The sequence below is a fragment of the Oncorhynchus mykiss genome, chromosome 5 (assembly GCF_013265735.2).
Source record: "Oncorhynchus mykiss isolate Arlee chromosome 5, USDA_OmykA_1.1, whole genome shotgun sequence".
Classification (NCBI taxonomy): domain Eukaryota; kingdom Metazoa; phylum Chordata; class Actinopteri; order Salmoniformes; family Salmonidae; genus Oncorhynchus; species Oncorhynchus mykiss.
In genome coordinates, this window is record NC_048569.1 from 6,267,348 (window position 1) to 6,291,325 (window position 23,978).

At 51.5% G+C, this 23,978-nt stretch overlaps 1 protein-coding gene across 7 annotated transcripts in view; it reads right to left on the reverse strand.

Annotated features, from left to right (window-relative positions):
- The window catches only part of LOC110523124 (WD repeat-containing protein 7), a 342,879-nt gene that overhangs the window by 173,379 nt on the left and 145,522 nt on the right, over window positions 1-23,978 (reverse strand). For all 7 annotated transcript variants that reach the window (XR_005051631.1, XR_005051630.1, XR_005051629.1 and 4 more), the window contains one exon: window positions 12,628-12,744. Coding sequence is in view for 4 of the 7 variants with exons in the window: in XM_036976656.1 (XP_036832551.1) it covers window positions 12,628-12,744 (117 nt within the window). In the remaining 3 variants the exon portion in view is untranslated. The remainder of the gene's footprint in view (window positions 1-12,627; window positions 12,745-23,978) is intronic.

Below are 23,978 nucleotides of genomic sequence, written 5' to 3' on the forward strand. Positions count from 1 at the left end.
GTGATGGAGGAGGAGGGAGGTACTGAATGGATTAGGAGTATGGAGGGGGGAGGTGATGGAGGAGGAGGAGGGAGGTGATGGAGGAGGAGGTACTGAATGGATTAGGATGGAGGAGGAGGGAGGTGATGGAGGAGGAGGGAGGAGGTACTGAATGGATTAGGAGGATGGAGGGGGGAGGTGATGGAGGAGGAGGGAGGTGATGGAGGAGGGAGGTGATGGAGGAGGAGGAAGGTACTGAATGGATTAGGAGTATGGAGGGGGGAGGAGGAAGAGGAGGAGGGAGGTGATGGAGGAGGAGGAGGGAGGGGGTACTGAATGGATTAGGAGGATGGAGGGGGGAGGTGATGGAGGAGGAGGGAGACTACACTACACTACAGACCACTACACTACAGACCACTGCACTACAGACCACTACACTACAGACCACTACACTACAGACCACTACACTACAGACCACTACACTACAGACCACTCCACTACACTACAGACCACTCCACTACACTACAGACCACTCCACTACACTACAGACCACTCCACTACACTACAGACCACTCCACTACACTACAGACCACTCCACTACACTACAGACCACTCCACTACACTACAGACCACTCCACTACACTACAGACCACTCCACTACACTACACTACAGACCACTACACTACAGACCACTCCTCCACTATGGTCCACTACAATTCACAACATTAGCTCAGTTCTCGGAGAGGTTTTGTATCCTACCTGCAGCGTGGAACGTCCACACCTCATCATAAACAGATCCCAGGAGTAAAATACAGAGGTGAGATCACAGCTGTTCTCTAAGACACCTGCAGTAACAAAAAGGTCACCTGTCACTAGAGACAGAAGATACAAAGGTCACCTGTCACTAGAGACAGAAGAACTCATACAAAGGTCACCTGTCACTAGAGACAGAAGATAGGAGAACTCATACAAAGGTCACCTGTCACTAGAGACAGAAGATAGGAGCTCATACAAAGGTCACCTGTCACTAGAGACATAAGATACAAAGGTCACCTGTCACTAGAGACAGAAGATACAAAGGTCACCTGTCACTAGAGACAGAAGATACAAAGGTCACCTGTCACTAGAGACAGAAGATACGAAGGTCACCTGTCACTAGAGACAGAAGATAGGAGAACTCATACAAAGGTCACCTGTCACTAGAGACAGAAGATATAAGGTAGGAGAACTCATACACCTGTCACTAGAGACAGAAGATAGGAGAACCCATATAAATTCATAACAGTCATGTTAATTGACAGATTATTTCATAGAACACATGTAATATCTCCTAATCAGTGTTAACCTGCTCTAGTCTCAACAGCAGTACTAATATAGACATATGCTACAGAGAGGAGAGAGAGAGAGAGGAGAGCGAGAGAGAGGAGAGATATGACAGATGAGAGGGAAGAGAGGATAGGAGAGCAGAGCGAGAATAGGAGAGCGAGAATAGGAGAGCGAGAATAGGAGAGCGAGAATAGGAGAGCGAGAATAGGAGAGGAGAACGAGAATAGGAGAGGAGAGCGAGAATAGGAGAGTGAGAATAGGAGAGGAGAGCGAGAATAGGAGAGCGAGAATAGGAGAGCGAGAATAGGAGAGGAGAGCGAGAATAGGAGAGCGAGAATAGGAGAGGAGAGCGAGAATAGGAGAGGAGAGAATATGAGAGAAGAGGAGAGAGAGAGAGAGAGAGCGAGAGAGGAGAATAGAGATAAGGAGCATTCTCCCCTGCTGTAGTGTGTCACCACTCAGACCTGTTACTGTATGAAAGGCAATCACTTTATATACTTATTTATATAAACACATAGTAATACTAGTGTTGTAAATCTAATTGTCCGTGGTCACCTCTAATATCTTCTTCCTAATTCCATTGTCTACAGAATACTCTGAGCACCTTCACAGAGGGTGGGGTTGGTCTGGCATTGGCCTTGTCAACACAGAGTGACACAGCCTCAGAGCAGACAGTCAAGGTGAGTGTGTGAGATGAAAGGGGGGTATATTTCCCTTTTATTCTGGTCTTTTATTAACTCAGGGATTTACAGGACGAGCCCAGATCCCCAAGGACAACTCTTTGTCTTAGTGACGCACACCCATAAACCCTGCTGGGGTTCGGACAGAGCAACACACACACACACACCTCCTCCCAGAACACATCACCCCCCCCACGTGTCACTGGCCAGCCCATCCAACCGTGGGACAGGTGGGGGGGAGAGAGGGGAAGAGAAAGACCAGTCATCCTCTGGGATGTTCACCCCCTCACAGCTGGAGGAGTGGAACAGGAAATCCCTCCCCTCCCCACAGGGCAGGTTCTCCTCTCCCCTCCCCCCACGGGGCAGGTTCTCCTCTCCCCTCCCCCCACGGGGCAGGTTCTCCTCTCTCCTCCCCCCACGGGGCAGGTTCTCCTCTCCTCCCCCCACGGGGCAGGTTCTCCTCTCCTCCCCCCACGGGGCAGGTTCTCCTCTCCCCTCCCCACGGGGCAGGTTCTCCTCTCCCCTCCCCACGGGGCAGGTTCTCCTCTCCCCTCCCCACGGGGCAGGTTCTCCTCTCCCCTCCCCACGGGGCAGGTTCTCCTCTCCCCTCCCCACGGGGCAGGTTCTCCTCTCCCCTCCCCACAGGGCAGGGTCTCCTCTCCATCCCTACAGTATATGACTGATACACGAGGATCCCCAATGGACAACCCGGAACAGGTGGACAGGATGAGGGGCTGGTTGACTAAAGGATGTCATCACACCACTTGCCAGGACATCATTGTAAATTACAATTTGTTCTGAATGAACTTGCCTGGATAAATAAAAGGTTTATCTATTATATAAACCTTTAGTAATAAACACAGTCACTGAAATAACTGCGCAGACAGACAGACAGACAGCTAGCATCAGCCCTGCTGAAGACAGGGGGTCAGATCATGTTACAGCGTTGTGGTGATTGTCCTGTCCTCTGTCCTGTCCACTCCTGTGTCCTCTCCTCTCCTGTGTCCTGTCCTCTGTCCTGTCCTGTCCTCTGTCCTGTCCTGTCCTCTGTCCTGTCCCCTCTCCTCTCCTGTGTCCTCTCCTCTCCTGTGTCCTCTCCTCTCCTCTGTCCTGTCCTCTCCTCTGTCCTGTCCTCTCCTCTGTCCTGTCCTCTCCTCTGTCCTGTCCTCTCCTCTCCTCTGTCCTCTCCTCTCCTCTGTCCTCTCCTCTCCTCTGTCCTCTCCTCTCCTCTGTCCTCTTCTCTCCTCTCCTCTGTCCTCTCCTCTCCTCTCCTCTGTCCTCTTTGTGTAATGACAGCGGGGTTAACATCTCAACATGGAGGGAGGGAGTGAGGGAGTGAGGGAGAGAGTCTGAATGCTCAGCATGGGGGTTGCAGTTAACCACTCTGGAGAGGGGAGAAGAACATCGGGCAAGACCGGAGGGGCAGGGCTTAGGGAAGACAGAGCGTGTGGCCAGTCAGAGGTCAGAGGTGAACCCTCCACGTGACCGCTCACAGAGACAGCTCTCTGACAGATTGGCCCCTCTATCCCGCCGTCCATCTTTTTTCTCTCTTTCCCTCTTTTTCACTCTCTCTCCAAGATTGGCCCCCCTCTCCCCTCTACCTCTCGCTCCCTCCCCCAGGGTTATGCATCTCTTCAGCTTGATCTACTCCTCCCCCTCTCTCCTCTCCTCCCTGAAGATTGCTCCACTGTCCACTGTGACCTTTAACCTGGTGATCTGAGTGCAATTACAGTGAGGAGAGAAAGGAGAGAGAGAAAGAAAGAGGGAGGGAAGAAATAGAAGAGGATAGGTGGAAGAAGAGGGATGATGAGAGCTGCAGGTTTCAAAACCAGATAAACACTTCGAGCCAAATGGAAAGGAGGGACAAACACCAATAGATTAATATAAACCAAAAGCTTGGTTTCAGACTCCATGTGTTCAGACAACTGCCTCTTCTCCTCTCCTCTCCTCTGGCCTCCTACCTCCTCCCCCCCCCCTCCCTCCCTTCTCCTCTCCTCTCCTCTGGCCTCCTACCCCCCCCCCTCCTCCCTCCCTTCTCCTCTCCTCTCCTCTGGCCTCCTACCTCCCCCCTCCCTCCCTTCTCCTCTCCTCTTCCCCCCCCCCCTCCCTTCTCTCCTCTCCCCCCCCCCCCCTCTCCTCTGGCCTCCTCTCCTCTGGCCTCCTCTCCTCCCCGCCCTCTCCTCTGGCCTCCTCTCCTCCCCGCCCTCTCCTCTGGCCTCCTCTCCTCCCGCCCTCTCCTCTGGCCTCCTCTCCTTCCCGCCCTCTCCTCTGGCCTCCTCTCCTCCCCGCCCTCCTCTCCTCTGGCCTCCTCTCCTCCCCCCCTCTCCTCTGGCCTCCTCTCCTCCCCGCCCTCTCCTCTGGCCTCCTCTCCTCCCCGCCCTCTCCTCCTCTCCTCCCGCCCTCTCCTCTGGCCTCCTCTACTTCCCGCCCTCTCCTCTGGCCTCCTCTCCTCCCCGCCCTCTCCTCTGGCCTCCTCTCCTCTGGCCTCCTCTCCTCTGGCCTCCTCTCCTCTGGCCTCCTCTCCTCTGGCCCCCTCTCCTCTGGCCTCCTCTCCTCCCCGCCCTCTCCTCTGGCCTCCTCTCCTTCCCGCCCTCTCCTCTGGCCTCCTCTCCTCCCCGCCCTCTCCTCTGGCCTCCTCTCCTCCCGCCCTCTCCTCTGGCCTCCTCTCCTTCCCGCCCTCTCCTCTGGCCTCCTCTCCTCCCCGCACTCTCCTCTGGCCTCCTCTCCCCCCCCCCCCCCCTCCCCCCTCCCTCCCTTCTCCTCTCCTCTGCCTCCCCCGCCCCCCTCTCCTCTGCCCCCCCCCTCCCTCCCTCCCTTCTCTCCTCTCCTCCCCCCCCCCCCCCTCCTCTGGCCTCCTCTCCTCCCCGCCCTCTCCTCTGGCCTCCTCTCCTCCCCGCCCTCTCCTCTGGCCTCCTCTCCTCCCCGCCCTCTCCTCTGGCCTCCTCTCCTCCCCGCCCTCTCCTCTGGCATCCTCTCCTCCCCGCCCTCTCCTCTGGCATCCTCTCCTCCCCGCCCTCTCCTCTGGCCTCCTCTCCTCCCCGCCCTCTCCTCTGGCCTCCTCTCCTCCCCGCCCTCTCCTCTGCCCCCCCCCTCCCCCTCTCTGCCTCCGAGTGAAGAGAGAAGATAGAGAAAGGGGGATATGGATGGAGGAGAGAAGATGGAGAGAATGGGGGATATGGATGGAGGAGAGAAGATGGAGAGAAAGGGGGATATGGATGGAGGAGAGAAGATGGAGAGAAAGGGGGATATGGATGGAGGAGAGAAGATGGAGAGAATGGGGGATATGGATGGAGGAGAGAAGATGGAGAGAAAGGGGGATATGGATGGAGGAGAGAAGATGGAGAAAGAGCCGCAAGAGAAAAAAAAGGGGTGAGGGGAGGGAGGGGTTGCTAAAGGGGGAGGGGCGGAGTGGACAGGCTGTGGCAAGGGCGATGAACTCTGAACTGTGATGTCACAGCTCTCAGAGACAAAGGCACAGGGACCAAGGACACCAAGAACTGTGAACCCTCCTCTTCCTCTCCTCAGTCTATCCCCTGAGAACCCTCCTCTTCCTCTCCTCAGTCTATCCCCTGAGAACCCTCCTCTTCCTCTCCTCAGTCTATCCCTTGAGAACCCTCCTCTTCCTCTCCTCAGTCTATCCCTTGAGAACCCTCCTCTTCCTCTCCTCAGTCTATCCCTTGAGAACCCTCCTCTTCCTCTCCTCAGTCTATCCCTTGAGAACCCTCCTCTTCCTCTCCTCAGCCTATCCCTTGAGAACCCTCCTCTTCCTCTCCTCAGTCTATCCCTTGAGAACCCTCCTCTTCCTCTCCTCAGTCTATCCCCTGAGAACCCTCCTCCCATCCTTATTCCCTGTGTATAGATTACATGAGGAGTCATTGATCAGAATACTCAGACATTGACACAATTTAGAAATGCCAAACAAACAAAAGTGTTGAATTATAGGATATAATCTATGCAGCACAATAAAAGCATACTGTTCTGAACAATAAGTAATACACTATCAAGCGTTTGTATGTGATGTAGCTATGCATCTATATGTCCATGTGTACTGGACTGTCATCTTCAGCAGGAAGATCATCCATTCAGGATAAATTGCACTAAATGACCTCCCTGAGCTTCTCCTATCAGGGCTTTCTATTAGATTAGAGGGAGAGGGTAGCATTTCAGCTAAACCAATCATGAGTCCTTAATGACATCAGAGGTGATGGCAGGTTGACCTCTAACCCTCTCTGGCCGGCTGATGCAGAAAGGACCCCAGTCTGATTTGACAGTCCTCTATCCTTTATCAACTGACACCTACAGATAAAGAGAGGAACCTGGTCTAATGTGACAGGCTAGGAGAGGAACCTGGTCTAATGTGACAGGCTTGGAGAGGAACCTGGTCTAATGTGACAGGCTAGGAGAGGGAGAGGAACCTGGTCTAATGTGACAGGCTAGGAGAGGGAGAGGAACCTGGTCTAATGTGACAGGCTAGGAGAGGGAGAGGAACCTGGTCTAATGTGACAGGCTAGGAGAGGGAGAGGAACCTGGTCTAATGTGACAGGCTAGGAGAGGGAGAGGAACCTGGTCTAATGTGACAGGCTAGGAGAGGGAGAGGAACCTGATCTAATGTGACAGGCTAGGAGAGGGAGAGGAACCTGATCTAATGTGACAGGCTAGGAGAGGGAGAGGAACCTGATCTAATGTGACAGGCTAGGAGAGGGAGAGGAACCTGGTCTAATGTGACAGGAGAGGGAGAGGAACCTGGTCTAATGTGACAGGCTAGGAGAGGAACCTGGTCTAATGTGACAGGCTAGGAGAGGGAGAGGAACCTGGTCTAATGTGACAGGCTTGGAGAGGGAGAGGAACCTGGTCTAATGTGACAGGCTAGGAGAGGGAGGGGAACCTGGTCTAATGTGACAGGCTAGGAGAGGAACCTGGTCTAATGTGACAGGCTAGGAGAGGGAGAGGAACCTGGTCTAATGTGACAGGCTAGGAGAGGGAGAGGAACCTGGTCTAATGTGACAGGCTAGGAGAGGGAGAGGAACCTGGTCTAATGTGACAGGCTAGGAGAGGGAGAGGAACCTTGTCTAATGTGACAGGCTTGGAGAGGGAGAGGAACCTGGTCTAATGTGACAGGCTTGGAGAGGAACCTGGTCTAATGTGACAGGCTTGGAGAGGGAGAGGAACCTGGTCTAATGTGACAGGCTAGGAGAGGGAGAGGAACCTGGTCTAATGTGACAGGCTAGGAGAGGAACCTGGTCTAATGTGACAGGCTAGGAGAGGAACCTGGTCTAATGTGACAGGCTAGGAGAGGAACCTGGTCTAATGTGACAGGCTAGGAGAGGAACCTGGTCTAATGTGACAGGCTAGGAGAGGAACCTGGTCTAATGTGACAGGCTAGGAGAGGAACCTGGTCTAATGTGACAGACTAGGAGAGGAACCTGGTCTAATGTGACAGGCTAGGAGAGGAACCTGGTCTGACAGGCTAGGTCGGATCCCTGGGGGGGGTACTCGAGAAGTCTCATGAGGGGATACTCGAGAAGTCATGAGGAGGTACTCGGATCCCTGGGGGGGGGTACTCAGATCCCTGGGGGGGTACTTGAGAAGTCTCATGAGGGGGGACTCCGGGTAGAGAAAAATTCAGTTGGTGCTGCAGTAACCGAAAAAAGGTTGGGAACCACAGTACTAGAGAGTATGAGAACGGTCGTAAAGTCACAAGTAGGTCTTATTTGGCATACCAGCGTTCAACTCATTAAAATACTACTGAAGAACAACGTGGTGGTGATAAAGAGAACACGCATCAGCTGAGAGTTAATCTGATGTGGACAGCAGGGAGGGAGGAAGAGGGAGTTGGTTCAGTTTGAAGGGGCAGGCTGAGGAGTGTGGGAATGAGAGGAGGAGAAATAAACGTGTGAGGCTTTACGGATTAGAGATGAAAGAGGAGGAGACGTGGAGAGTAGTGGGGAGACACAGCGAGACATGGGGAAGCACAGGGGAGAGTGGGGGGTGGGGTGGGGCGCAGAGGAGGTGCGAGGAGAGGCGCGGGAGGCTTTGCAGTCAGAGTCTAAGCTGATGGCCTTTACCTCTCTCTTTCTCACACACACACACACACTGCCCTTCTCTCTGCTTTCTCTTTTCCTCGTCAGATGTGAAGGAGAAACGAGCTCCACAGCTGCCCTCAGAGGAGATGACAGAGAGAGATGAGAAGGGAGAGGAGAAGGGAGATGATAAGAGTGAAGAGGAGAAGGGAGGAGAGAAGAGGAGAGAAGAGGAGAAGAGAGGAGAAGAGAGGAGAAGAGAGGAGAAGAGAGGAGAAGAGAAGAGAGGAGAGGAGAAGAGGAGAGAGGAGAAGAGGAGAGAAGAGGAGAAGGGAGGAGAAAGGAGAGAAGAGGAATGGATGTGACACTCAAATCCCTCGGACAGATGTCTCAAAAGACCAGACAGGCTGGAGCGACCAGACAGACAGGCTGGAGCGACCAGACAGAAAGGCTGGAGCGACCAGACAGACAGGCTGGGGCGACCAGACAGAGAGGCTGGGGCGACCAGACAGAGAGGCTGGGGCGACCAGACAGACAGGCTGGGGCGACCAGACAGACAGGCTGGGGCGACCAGACAGACAGGCTGGGGCGACCAGACAGACAGGCTGGGGCGACCAGACAGACAGGCTGGGGCGACCAGACAGGCAGACAGGCAGGCAGGGGCGACCAGACAGGCAGGCAGGGGCGACCAGACAGGCAGGCAGGGGCGACCAGACAGGCAGGCAGGGGCGACCAGACAGGCAGGCAGGGGCGACCAGACAGGCAGGCAGGGGCGAACAGACAGGCAGGCATGGGCGACCAGACAGGCAGACAGGGGGGACCAGACAGGGAGGACCAGACAGGGGGGACCAGACAGGCAGCCAGGGGGGACCAGACAGGCAGCCAGGGGGGACCAGACAGGCAGCCAGGGGGGACCAGACAGGCAGCCAGGGGGGACCAGACAGGCAGCCAGGGGGGACCAGACAGGCAGCCAGACCTCACTGCGAGGTCCCAGCAATCAGATCACCGCAAGGCCCCAGCAATCAGATCACCGAGAGGCCCCAGCAATCAGATCACCGAGAGGCCCCAGCAATCAGATCACCGAGAGGCCCCAGCAATCAGATCACCGAGAGGCCCCAGCAATCAGATCACCGAGAGGCCCAGGCAATCAGATCACCGAGAGGCCCAGGCAATCAGATCCCCGATAGGCCACAGCAATCAGATCACCGAGAGGCCACAGCAATCAGATCCCCGAGAGGCCACAGCAATCAGATCCCCGATAGGACCCAGCAATCAGATCCCCGAGAGGCCCCAGCAATCAGATCACCGCGAGGCCCCAGCAATCAGATCACCGAGAGGCCCCAGCAATCAGATCACCGAGAGGCCCCAGCGATCAGATCCCCGAGAGGCCCCAGCAATCAGATCCCCGAGAGGCCCCAGCAATCAGATCACCGAGAGGTCCCAGCAATCAGATCACCGAGAGGTCCCAGCAATCAGATCACCGAGAGGTCCCAGCAATCAGATGACCGAAAGGTCCCAGCAATCAGATGACCGCGAGGTCCCAGCAATCAGATGACCGCGAGGTCCCAGCAATCAGATGACCGCGAGGCCCCAGCAATCAGATGACCGCGAGGCCCCAGCAATCGACCTCAAAACATTTTTTTTATGGAATTTCTGTAAGTTGAGTCTGTTGTTACAGCCGGGTGTTAACGATGCACAAAGGGAGTTAATCAGTAAGGGAGCATAGCATTGTAAGCAATCACTGCACGGCTCGACGTTATTGAGAACAAAAATACGCTCTCAGGCCGGGCCGAGCTGGCGGGTCGGCTTGCTGCAGACCAGTCAATACCCCCAGACATGCTTGACAAATTATCATTTTTCAGCTCTCATTTTTCACATATTGACAAAGTGTTTGTCCATTTCTTACGGCGGTATTACATCTGTTAGCTGGATTACTAAAACAGAGACGGGCTTGCAAGCTATTGTAGATCTCCCTCTCCTCTCCCTCTCCTCTCCCTCTCCTCTCCCTCTCCTCTCCTCTCCCTCTCCTCTCCCTCTCCCTCTCCTCTCAGCACTTAAAATAAAACATTTAGTCAGTTTCACAACAGTTAACAGCCTTGATGGCATTTCAATATCAAGCCAAATCCCAGATCTTTAAAGCTAAAGTCACACATTACTTATTTACAGAACAAACTGAGTACATTGAGAAACAGGGCAACCTGGTAGAGTTCGTGACACTGTGAGACAATATCCACACTATCTATTTACTGGGAATGGCTTTGTTACAGCAACACACACACACACACACACACACGGTAAAACATGGTTCAGTTCCACACTGAAAAATCACATCCACACACAACCGCAAGAATCTAAGTCATGAATAGGAAAACTCTGATCATATTTCAACAACAGAGTATTGCCAGTTAGCCTGAATGGTGCCAGGAAAGCATTTCAGATTTCCACACTCAAAGTAAACCAGAGAGACACACATTTGCCAGACAGTGAAAAGAGAGGTTCCTCCTGCTACTGTCTGGTTCTGTAGCAGTATGGTGGTCTGGGGGGATTATTTATGGGGGGGGGGGTAGAGTAGCCTATATTATTTTAATTTAACTAGGCAAGTCAGTTAAGAACAATGACGGCCGACCCCGGAAGGACGCTGGGCCACGGGACTCCCAATTGGATGTAATACAGCCTGGAATCGAACCACTGTAGACTGTAGATGCAGTACCTTAGACCGCTGTGCCACTCGGGAGCCCACCCCTAGTGAGCTAACACATTTCTCACATTAGTCCACGCCTGGCAGCTTGACTGTGTTCAGTCCAACTGAAACTCCACAGGGTAATGAAGTGACAAGGGGCTGGTCCACAACTAATTACTCCCAGGACCTCTATAAACTGACCCGTGTGTAAAACAGAGAGCGTGGCTAGGCTATCTGCTGGACTCCCCTCTCAGCGTGGCTAGGCTATCTGCTGGACTCCCCTCTCAGCGTGGCTAGGCTATCTGCTGGACTCCCCTCTCAGCGTGGCTAGGCTATCTGCTGGACTCCCCTCTCAGCGTGGCTAGGCTATCTGCTGGACTCCCCTCTAAGCGTGGCTAGGCTATCTGCTGGACTCCCCCCTCTTGTCCTACTCTATAAAGTTGACCAGAGGCCTACGGGTCTGAGACTGTCAGGATAGGCAGTCCAGTAACTGTCATATAACACCAACACTGAACACACTACCAGCCTATCACAACTCTCTGTGACTCAACGCCACCGGCCTATCACAACACTGTGACTCAACACTACCGGCCCATCACAACGCCACCGGCCCATCACAACCCCATGCCACCGGCCTATCACAACACTGTGACTCAACGCCACCGGCCCATCACAACGCAACACCACCGGCCCATCACAACGCAACCGGCCTATCACAACTCTCTGTGACTCAACGCCACCGGCCCATCACAACGCAACCGGCCCATCACAACGCAACGCCACCGGCCCATCACAACGCAACACCACCGGCCCATCACAACGCAACCGGCCTATCACAACTCTCTGTGACTCAACGCCACCGGCCCATCACAACGCAACGCCACCGGCCCATCACAACGCAACGCCACCGGCCTATCACAACGCCACCGGCCCAACGCAACGCCACCGGCCCAACGCAACGCCACCGGCCTATCACAACACTGTTACTCAACACTACCGACCTATCATAACTCAACAGTGTGAACTGTGTTACTCTAACTCAGTAATTAGAGTATAGTCATGGAAATCCCATGTGCTTCTTGACAGGCCAATGGCCATGCAAGATACTAACAACTGGACATGCTCCTTATAGGACACATCACTGCACTCCATACTCCTCTGTAAACTGGTCATCTCTGTATACCCATCGCAAGACCCACCGGTTAATGCTTATTTATAAAAACCCTCTTAGGCCTCACTCCCCCCTATCTGAGATATCTACTGCAGCCCTCATCCTCCACATCCTCCACCCGTTCTGCCAGTCACATTCTGTTAACGGTCCCCAAAGCACACACATCCCTGGGTCGCTGCTCTTTTCAGTTCACTGCAGCTAGTGACTGGAACGAGCTGCAACAGACACTCAAACTGGACAGTTTCATCTCAACCTCTTCATTCAAAGACTCAATCATGACAGTTGTGGCTGCTTTGTGTGATGTATTGTTGTCTCTACCTTGTCCTTTGTGCTGTTGTCTGTGCCCAATAATGTTGGGTTGCCACCATGTTGTGTTACCACCATGTTGGGTTGATACCATGTTGGGTTGATACCATGTTGGGTTGATACCATGCTGCTACCATGCAACAGTCTACAAGGTAGTGTGCGTGTCCAGGTAGTGTGCGTGTCCAGGTAAGAGCTTGGAGTCCTGTAGACAACAGTCTACAAGGTAGTGTTGTGTGTCCAGGTAAGAGCTAGGAGTCCTGTAGACAACAGTCTACGAGGTAGTGTCCAGGTAAGAGCTTGGAGTCCTGTAGACAACAGTCTACAAGGTAGTGTTGTGTGTCCAGGTAAGAGCTTGGAGTCCTGTAGACAACAGTCTACAAGGTAGTGTTGTGTGTCCAGGTAAGAGCTTGGAGTCCTGTAGACAACAGTCTACAAGGTAGTGTGTTTGTCCAGGTGTTTTCCTACCTGCTATGATGTCATCGTCCGTGACTTCCATCTCTTCGGCAGTGGGGAGCTGTGTTTCCACAGGAAGGGTATCAGGAAGGGGTGGGGACGGCACGGCGGGGTCAGCGGAGGTTCCCGCTGTACAAACACAAATAAACAACACACATCAAGTCAAGAAGACTGTCCAACAACCATTTCTAGCCTGTTAGCTTCAACTTCATTTATTAATTTTAGATTCAGAGAAGGCCACATTCTCCAATGGGTAGACAAAATAAATAACACACACATTATGTTTAGATAGAAATGTGATAAATAACGTTTGATTGGATGGTTGATGTTAATAGATTGAAGAAGGAAAAAATGTTCAACTGAAAACTATTTTCATTTGAGAAAAATATCCTCATCATAATTTGCACGGATGTAAAATGTGGAGAAGTCCATTGAGCCATACTACCACGATCGTTCTGGGTGACACAGTCAGAAACTAAGGAATTCAGACAGACACAAAACCCACTAACCTCCTTCCTGCTACAATTAATGTCACTAATTTCCCCTGGTTCCTTTGTGTCCCTTGGTTAAGTATCTCATCAGGCCTTATTGGGGATGGAAGCAACATTACAGTCCCTTCATTAACCTCTTTATCATTACACCTACTTTTATTCTGCCGGTTCATTTAACCCTTATCCTGGATTTACCTTAAAATACGCTTTTCATTACGATCAGGACAGTGAATCAATGGTGCTTAAAGGTGAGAACGAGCTAATCTCTGCTAGCGCTAATTAATGAAGCTAAATGCCCCTCCTCTCCTCCTCCTCCTCTTCATCTCTCTGCTCCTCCCTTTCCTCCTCCTCTCCTCCTCCCCTTCATCTCTCTGCTCCTCCCTTTCCCCCTCCTCCGCCCCTTCATCTCTCTGCTCCTCCCTTTCCCCCTCCTCATCTCTCTGATCCTCCATTTACCCTCCTCCTCCTCCCCTCCATCTCTCTGCTCCTCCCTTTCCCCCTCCTCCTCCTCTCTGCTCCTCCCTTTCCTCCTCTCCATCTCTCTGCTCCTCCATTTCCCCCTCCTCCTCCTCCCCTCCATCTCTCTGCTTCTCCCTTTCCCCCTCCTCCTCTCCATCTTTCTGCTCCTCCCTTTCCTCCTCTCCATCTCTCTGCTCCTCCCTTTCCACCTCCTCCTCCTCCTCTCCATCTCTGCTCCTCCCTTTCCCCCTCCTCCTCCTCCTCTCCATCTCTGCTCCTCCCTTTCCACCTCCTCCTCCTCCTCTCCATCTCTGCTCCTCCCTTTCCCCCTCCTCCTCCTCCTCTCCATCTCTGCTCCTCCCTTTCCCCCTCCTCCTCCTCCTCCTCTCCATCTCTCTGCTCCTCCCTTTTCTCTTCTCCATCTCTCTGCTCATCCCTTTCCCCCTCCTCCTTCTCAGCACTTGTTAGCAGATCAGAGACAAGCGCCTCTGTTCACTAGGCACAAACAGTAGAAATCCCGTCTGAACTGGGAAAGGTACTACCTGAACATGTACAATGTAGGGTTGCATCCAACTTCTAACACGTTTCAGTTAGGCGTGTCCTAAAGAACACGTTTCAGTTAGGCGTGTCCTAATGAACGCGTTTCAGTTAGGCGTGTCCTAAAGAACGCGTTTCAGTTAGGCGTGTCCTAAAGAACGCGTTTCAGTTAGGCGTGTCCTAATGAACGCGTTTCAGTTAGGCGTGTCCTAATGAACGCGTTTCAGTTAGGCGTGTCCTAATGAACGCGTTTCAGTTAGGCGTGTCCTAAAGAACGCGTTTCAGTTAGGCGTGTCCTAATGAACGCGTTTCAGTTAGGCGTGTCCTAATGAACGCGTTTCAGTTAGGCGTGTCCTAATGAACGCGTTTTAGTTAGGCGTGTCCTAGTGAACGCGTTTCAGTTAGGCGTGTCCTAGTGAACGCGTTTCAGTTAGGCGTGTCCTAGTGAACGCGTTTCAGTTAGGCGTGTCCTAGTGAACGCGTTTTAGTTAGGCGTGTCCTAGTGAACGCGTTTCAGTTAGGCGTGTCCTAATGAACGCGTTTCAGTTAGGCGTGTCCTAATGAACGCGTTTCAGTTAGGCGTGTCCTAATGAACGCGTTTTAGTTAGGCGTGTCCTAGTGAACGCGTTTCAGTTAGGCGTGTCCTAGTGAACGCGTTTCAGTTAGGCGTGTCCTAGTGAACGCGTTTCAGTTAGGCGTGTCCTAGTGAACGCGTTTCAGTTAGGCGTGTCCTAGTGAACGCGTTTCAGTTAGGCGTGTCCTAATGAACACGTTGTAGCAGGGACAGAACACACAACGGGTCTCCTGAAACCACACCACTACAGCGACACACACACGTCTGCTGCCTTCTGCTCGATGAGCACAGTGACGGGGGCAGAGTGACGGGGGCACAGTGACGGGGGCACAGTGACGGGGGGGTTGGCACAGTGGCCTTCACTCTGCCCTCACCGTAGGGGGAGGGGGGGGGGTCTCATTCTGATTGGCTGGGCATGGCTCTCCAGTGGGTGGACCTATGCCCTCCTAGGCCCCGGCCCAGTCATGTGAAATCCATAGATTAGGGCCTAATTGAATTAATTTCAATTGACTGATTTCTTAAAATGAACTGTAAACTCAGTAAAAATCTTTGTAATTGTTGCATGTTGCGTTTATATTGTTGCCCAGTGTACTGTAGTTGTTGTTGGGTTACTGGGTAATGTCATGGATGTTGGTTGTTTTTTTAAATGACTGATTCAATGATGTTACATGTTTCTTGAATTTCTGTGTTGTGAGACTTCTTTAAATGGAATATTTTTTTTACATAGATAATCAAAATAGGTTCATATAAATTCCTCAAATCTTGTATGGCTAATTCTTGTGGCTTTGTTGTGCTTAAATAATTCCACACGTCGCAGAGTGGAGGCCTACTGTGAGGCCAGAGAGGAGAGGAGGCAGAACTGATTTCGGTCAATTGCGCTTAGAATTTCATCAGTCGTCTTATTGGTTAAAAAAAATATATATTTATTGCGTTTCAGTGTACGTTTCTACTGTTTGAGTTTCCAAGTATTCATATCGTAGCTCTGGGTTATTTTGCTGTTTATGTTTCTCACTTGACGTTCGTCTCAGGTGTTTTCCAATTGTTTTACATTCGTCATCAAAGCATTTTATTTATTTAGAAACTTTCTGTTTTCTTGTTTTGCATTTCTTTGGTTCTCTCAGATTTGCTTTCAAATGTTGCTTTTTGGAAAATACAATTAATGTCTCTGTTAGCCGAATGGATACCTCCTTTAAAATGGTTTCGGGAAGTTATTGAAGACCTGAACAGAGTTCATCATTTCATTTGGAGTTTAACGTTTCAGTGAAATTCTGTTGCAACTGCCTTCATTTAGCCAGACCTCAGGAAGAGTAGGTTTTGCCTTGGCAGCAGCCAATGGGGATCCATAATAAATATGTTTGGAGCCCATCTGTACGATTGGTTCAGTTTGCACTATTTAATGGATAGTTAAATAAAAATAAATAAATAAAAAATCCTTACTGCTGGTTAATTTGTTCAGAAACACGTTGATCTGACTGTGGTCTGACACTAATGGAGGGGGGGGGGGGGGTCCACGTCAGTGATGACATAATCGACTACACTTGTCCCAAGAGCTGAGCAGTAAGTGAACCGACCTAAAAAGAGTCCCCTCTGACTCTATCATTAAGCCTGTGCAGGCCTAACGCTCGACAGAGATGCACTAACTCCTTCCTCTTTTTGTTCAGGACTGTTTCCATTATTTATAAATAGGGCCAGTGTACAAGGAGGGGTGTTCAAATATGTGGTGGTTACCTCCCTCATCAGTGTCGTCAGGCTCAGAACCTGATATCACATTGAAATCTCCACAAAGAATAACTTTAACCTCTGCCTGAAATGTAATGATTTCTGTATGGAGATTGTCAAAAAACATAATATGATGAATCTGAGGAAGCATAAGCTGCACATACGTATACATCATTGTCACAATAGATTGTACCTTAGTTAAGTTTTAGCCAAATGTGGTTAGTACTTTTTCACCCCCCATTTCATTCAGCGCTAAGTCCTGCTTATGCCAAATTATGATTCTGAGTCCCGGGCCCATTCTCCCCCTCTCTCAGCCACGGTCTCTCCCCCTCTCTCAGCCACGGTCTCTCCCCCTCTCTCAGCCACGGTCTCTCCCTCTCTCTCAGCCACGGTCTCTCCCTCTCTCTCAGCCACGGTCTCTCCCCCTCTCTCAGCCACGGTCTCTCCCCCTCTCTCAGCCACGGTCTCTCCCCCTCTCTCAGCCACGGTCTCTCCCCCTCTCTCAGCCACGGTCTCTCCCCCTCTCTCAGCCACGGTCTCTCCCCCTCTCTCAGCCACGGTCTCTCCCCCTCTCTCAGCCACGGTCTCTCCCCCTCTCTCAGCCACGGTCTCTCCCTCTCTCTCAGCCACGGTCTCTCCCTCTCTCTCAGCCACGGTCTCTCCCTCTCTCTCAGCCACGGAGTTCCAACATACGCTGAGTACTTGTTGGCTGCTTTTCCTTCACTCTGTGGTCCAATCTCAATTGGGTTGAGGTCAGGTGATTGTGGAGGCCAGGTCATCTGATGCAGCACTCCATCACTCTCCTTCTTGGTCAAATAGCCCTTAAACAGCCTGGAGGTTTGTTGGGTCATTGTTGTGTTGAAAAACAAATGATATCCCATTTGGTTTGGGCTTAAGGAGAGTGGCGTATTGGCAGAATGACTACCACATGAAGCTGGTTGAGAGAATGCCAAGAGTGTGCAAAGCTGTCATCAAGGCAAAGGGTGCCTACTTTCAAGAAAATCTAATATATTCTGATTTGTTGAAACACTTTTTTGGTTATTACATTATTCCATGTGTTATTTCATAGTGTTGATGTCTCCATTATTATTCTACAATGTTAAAAATAGTCCAAATGAAGAAAAGCCCATGAATGAGGAGGTTTTCTAAAACTGTTGACTGGTACTGTATAAACCCCCACCCAAAAGGGCACCTGACAAGTGGGAAGGAAAAGGTGCAGGTGCTCGGGTAAGAAACTCCTCTCTGTCCGTCCGTGCGTGTGGGTAGATCAGAGTTCTCCAGGTCAGCCAGCCAGGCCCCAGTCCTCTGGTGCTCGGGTAAGAAACTCCTCTCTGTCCGTCCGTGCGTGTGGGTAGATCAGAATTCTCCAGGTCAGCCAGCCAGGACTCAGTCCTCTGGTGCTCGGCAGCTTTTTGTTCAGTCGTCAGCGTATACCAATTCCCCCTGCCTTTCAGCGCTACAGAACAGCGGGTCAAAAGGCTGGATGCGACTCAGGGGGGAACTGACATAAGCCCTGCTCCACTCACTGGCCGGGCAGCTGTTATGAGAGGAGGCCCGCGGTGAGGACCAGAGAGGAGAGGAGGCCCGCGGTGAGGACCAGAGAGGAGAGGAGGCCCACGGTGAGGACCAGAGAGGAGAGGAGGCCCACTGTGAGGACCAGAGAGGAGAGGAGGCCCACGGTGAGGACCAGAGAGGAGGCCCACTGTGAGGCCAGAGAGGAGAGGAGGTCCACGGTGAGGACCAGAGAGGAGAGGAGGCCCACTGTGAGGCCAGAGAGGAGAGGAGGCCCACTGTGAGGCCAGAGAGGAGAGGAGGCCTACTGTGAGGCCAGAGAGGAGGTCCACGGTGAGGACCAGAGAGGAGAGGAGGTCCACTGTGAGGACCAGAGAGGAGAGGAGGCCCACTGTGAGGCCAGAGAGGAGAGGAGGTCCACGGTGAGGACCAGAGAGGAGAGGAGGCCCACTGTGAGGCCAGAGAGGAGAGGAGGCCTACTGTGAGGCCAGAGAGGAGAGGAGGTCCACGGTGAGGACCAGAGAGGAGAGGAGGTCCACTGTGAGGACCAGAGAGGAGATGAGGCATGCTGTGAGGCCAGAGAGGAGATGAGGCATGCTGTGAGGCCAGAGAGGAGAGGAGGCATACTGTGAGGCCAGAGAGGAGTGGAGGTCTACTGTGAGACCAGAGAGGAGTGGAGGTCTACTGTGAGGCCAGAGTGGAGGCCTACTGTGAGGCCAGAGTGGAGGCCTACTGTGAGGCCAGAGTGGAGGCCTACTGTGAGGCCAGAGTGGAGGCCTACTGTGAGGCCAGAGTGGAGGCCTACTGTGAGGCCAGAGTGGAGGCCTACTGTGAGGCCAGAGAGGACTAGTCAGAAAGAGGTAGGTGGGCAGCCAGAATGAGAGAAAGAGAGTATATATTAAAACTTGAGTTTTTGTTTCTCTCATTTCTGATGGATTATTTCCCTTATTTTTTCCCCTTGTTTACTTCCTGTCTATTTCACTTGTTTACTGCCTGTCTATTTCACTTGTTTACTTCCTGTCTATTTCACTTGTTTACTTCCTGTCTATTTCACTTGTTTACTTCCTGTCTATTTCACTTGTTTACTGCCTGTCTATTTCACTTGTTTACTGCCTGTATGTCACTTGTTTACTGCCAGTATTTCACTTGTTTACTGCCTGTATTTCACTTGTTTACTGCCTGTATTTCACTTGTTTACTGCCTGTATTTCACTTGTTTACTGCCTGTATTTCACTTGTTTACTGCCTGTATTTCACTTGTTTACTGCCTGTATTTCACTTGGTTACTGCCTGTATTTCACTTGGTTACTGCCTGTATTTCACTTGTTTACTGCCTGTATTTCACTTGTTTACTGCCTGTCTTTCACTTGTTTACTGCCTGTCTATTTCACTTGTTTACTTCCTGTATTTCACTTGTTTACTTCCTGTATTTCACTTGTTTACTTCCTGTCTATTTCACTTGCTTTGGCAATGTAAGCATAAGCAGGGGGGGGGGCTGCAGTCAGAGGAAGTGGGATTCAATTGAGATGATTCCCAGATTCAGAGCGTAGAAGTGAGACACGAACTTCAATCACCATTAGGGCCTTTTAAAATGGAGGAGTGAAGAGAGGACAAACCACTGACCACACCTTCATCTGACTGTGGATTAAAATGGAGTGAAGAGAGGACAAACCACTGACCACACCTTCATCTGACTGTGGATTAAAATGGAGGAGTGAAGAGAGGACAAACCACTGAACACACCTTCATCTGACTGTGGATTAAGGAGGAGTGAAGAGAGGACAAACCACTGACCACACCTTCATCTGACTGTGGATTAAAATGGAGGAGTGAAGAGAGGACAAACCACTGACCACACCTTCATCTGACTGTGGAATAAGGAGGAGTGAAGAAATGACAAACCACTGACCACACCTTCATCTGACTGTGGATTAAAATGGAGGAGTGAAGAGAGGACAAACCACTGACCACACCTTCATCTGACTGTGGAATAAGGAGGAGTGAAGAAATGACAAACCACTGACCACACCTTCATCTGACTGTGGATTAAAATGGAGGAGTGAAGAGAGGACAAACCACTGACCACACCTTCATCTGACTGTGGAATAAGGAGGAGTGAAGAGAGGACACACCACTGACCACACCATCTGACTGTGGAATAAGGAGGAGTGAAGAGAGGACAAACCACTGACCACACCATCTGACTGTGGATTAACATAGAGGAGTGAAGAGAGGACAAACCACTGAACACACCTTCATCTGACTGTGGATTAAGGAGGAGTGAAGAGAGGACAAACCACTGACCACACCTTCATCTGACTGTGGAATAAGGAGGAGTGAAGAGAGGACAAACCACTGACCACACCATCATCTGACTGTGGATTAAGGAGGAGTGAAGAGAGGACAAACCACTGACCACACCTTCATCTGACTGTGGAATAAGGAGGAGTGAAGAGAGGACAAACCACTGACCACACCTTAATCTGACTGTGGATTAAAATGGAGGAGTGAAGAGAGGACAAACCACTGACCACACCTTCATCTGACTGTGGATTAACATAGAGGAGTGAAGAGAGGACAAACCACTAACCACACCTTCATCTGACTGTGGATTAAGGAGGAGTGAAGAGAGGACAAACCACTGACCACACCTTCATCTGACTGTGGATTAAAATGGAGTGAAGAGAGGACAAACCACTGACCACACCTTCATCTGACTGTGGAATAAGGAGGAGTGAAGAGAGGACAAACCACTGACCACACCTTCATCTGACTGTGGATTAAAATGGAGTGAAGAGAGGACAAACCACTGACCACACCTTCATCTGACTGTGGAATAAGGAGGAGTGAAGAGAGGACAAACCACTGACCACACCATCTGACTGTGGAATAAGGAGGAGTGAAGAGAGGACAAACCACTGACCACACCTTCATCTGACTGTGGATTAAAATGGAGTGAAGAGAGGACAAACCACTGACCACACCTTCATCTGACTGTGGATTAAAATGGCCACAGAGTAGTGACACCTTATACTATCAAATGTAACATTTACATTTAGGAAAGGTAAAAGAGAGCTTTTTATTTATTTACCAAAACAATAGGGAAGTGTTTTGTTACCAAGAAGAAATGAACTGATGATAATTACAGATGTATGAATCTTAATTTGACCAGTATTCTCGCAGCAACATATTCCTGTAGCAGCAGGATTTGAACGTTTAGTCCATAATGTTGCTTGATCGGTGGTAAAGGATATTAGCTGGTCAAAACCAGGCTACATGAACAGTGCAATAACTTAAACATAACCGTGTGTTACTGAGGGGTTCTCAGTGGATTTTAATGGACGTCATAAAAGCTCAGGAAAATTCTCCAGAACAAATGTGATAAAGATCATAAATGTCTATCTGCAGCCGGATCTTTTTTTCCCCCATCGCCGCCTGACAGCAGACTACTGACATCGCCGCCTGACAGCAGACTACTGACATCGCCGCCTGACAGCAGACTACTGACATCGCCGCCTGACAGCAGACTACTGACATCGCCGCCTGACAGCAGACTACTGACATCGCCGCCTGACAGCAGACACTGACATCGCCGCCTGACAGCAGACTACTGACATCGCCGCCTGACAGCAGACTACTGACATCGCCGTCTTATAGCAGACTACTGACATCGCCAGCAGACTACTGACATCGCCAGCAGACTACTGACATCGCCGTCTGACAGCAGACTACTGACATCGCCGTCTGACAGCAGACTACTGACATCGCCGTCTGACAGCAGACTACTGACATCGCCGTCTGACAGCAGACTACTGACATCGCCGTCTGACAGCAGACTACTGACATCGCCGTCTGACAGCAGACTACTGACATCGCCGTCTGACAGCAGACTACTGACATCGCCGTCTGACAGCAGACTACTGACATCGCCGTCTGACAGCAGACTACTGACATCGCCGTCTTACAGCAGACTACTGACATCGCCGTCTTACAGCAGACTACTGACATCGCCGTCTTACAGCAGACTACTGACATCGCCGTCTTACAGCCGACTACTGACATCGCCGTCTTACAGCAGACTACTGACATCGCCGTCTTACAGCAGACTACTGACATCGCCGTCTGACAGCAGACTACTGACATCGCCGCCTGACAGCAGACTACTGACATCGCCGCCTGACAGCAGACTACTGACATCGCCGTCTGACAGCAGACTACTGATATCGCCGTCTTATAGCAGACTACTGACATCGCCGTCTTATAGCAGACTACTGACATCGCCGTCTTATAGCAGACTACTGACATCGCCGTCTTATAGCAGACTACTGACATCGCCGTCTGACAGCAGACTACTGACATCGCCGTCTGACAGCCGACTACTGACAACGCCGTCTGACAGCCGACTACTGACATCGCCGTCTGACAGCAGACTACTGACATCGCCGTCTTATAGCAGACTACTGACATCGCCGTCTTATAGCAGACTACTGACATCGCCGTCTTATAGCAGACTACTGACATCGCCGTCTTATAGCAGACTACTGACATCGCCGTCTTATAGCAGACTACTGACATCGCCGTCTTATAGCAGACTACTGACATCGCCGTCTTATAGCAGACTACTGACATCGCCGTCTTATAGCAGACTACTGACATCGCCGTCTTATAGCAGACTACTGACATCGCCGTCTGACAGCCGACTACTGACATAGCCGTCTTACAGTAGACTACTGACATAGCCGTCTTACAGCAGACTACTGACATCGCCGTCTTACAGCAGACTACTGACATCACCGTCTTACAGCAGACTGACATCACCGTCTTATAGCAGACTACTGACATCGCAGTCTTGTAGCAGACTACTGACATCACCGTCTTATAGCAGACTACTGACATCACCGTCTCGTAGCAGACTACTGACATCACCGTCTCGTAGCAGACTACTGACATCACCGTCTCGTAGCAGACTACTGACATCACCGTCTCGTAGCAGACTACTGACATCACCGTCTCGTAGCAGACTACTGACATCACCGTCTCGTAGCAGACTACTGACATCGCCGTCTCGTAGCAGACTACTGACATCGCCGTCTCGTAGCAGACTACTGACATCGCCGTCTCGTAGCAGACTACTGACATCGCCGTCTTGCAGCAGACTACTGACATAGCCGTCTTGCAGCAGACTACTGACATCGCCGTCTTACAGCAGACTACTGACATAGCCGTCTTACAGCAGACTACTGACATCACCGTCTGACAGCAGACTACTGACATCACCGTCTTACAGCAGACTACTGACATCGCCGTCTTACAGCAGACTACTGACATCGCCGCCTGACAGCAGACTACTGACATCGCCGCCTGACAGCAGACTACTGACATCGCCGCCTGACAGCAGACTACTGACATCGCCGCCTGACAGCAGACTACTGACATCGCCGCCTGACAGCAGACTACTGACATCGCCGCCTGACAGCAGACTACTGACATCGCCGTCTTATAGCAGACTACTGACATCGCCGTCTTATAGCAGACTACTGACATCGCCGCCTGACAGCAGACTACTGACATCGCCGCCTGACAGCAGACTACTGACATCGCCGCCTGACAGCAGACTACTGACATCGCCGTCTTATAGCAGACTACTGACATCGCCGTCTTATAGCAGCCTACTGACATCGCCGTCTTATAGCAGACTACTGACATCGCCGTCTTATAGCAGACTACTGACATCGCCGCCTGACAGCAGACTACTGACATCGCCGCCTGACAGCAGACTACTGACATCGCCGCCTGACAGCAGACTACTGACATCGCCGCCTGACAGCAGACTACTGACATCGCCGCCTGACAGCAGACTACTGACATCGCCGCCTGACAGCAGACTACTGACATCGCCGCCTGACAGCAGACTACTGACATCGCCGTCTGACAGCAGACTACTGACATCGCCGTCTGACAGCAGACTACTGACATCGCCGTCTTATAGCAGACTACTGACATCGCCGTCTTATAGCAGACTACTGACATCGCCGTCTTATAGCAGACTACTGACATCGCCGTCTAATAGAC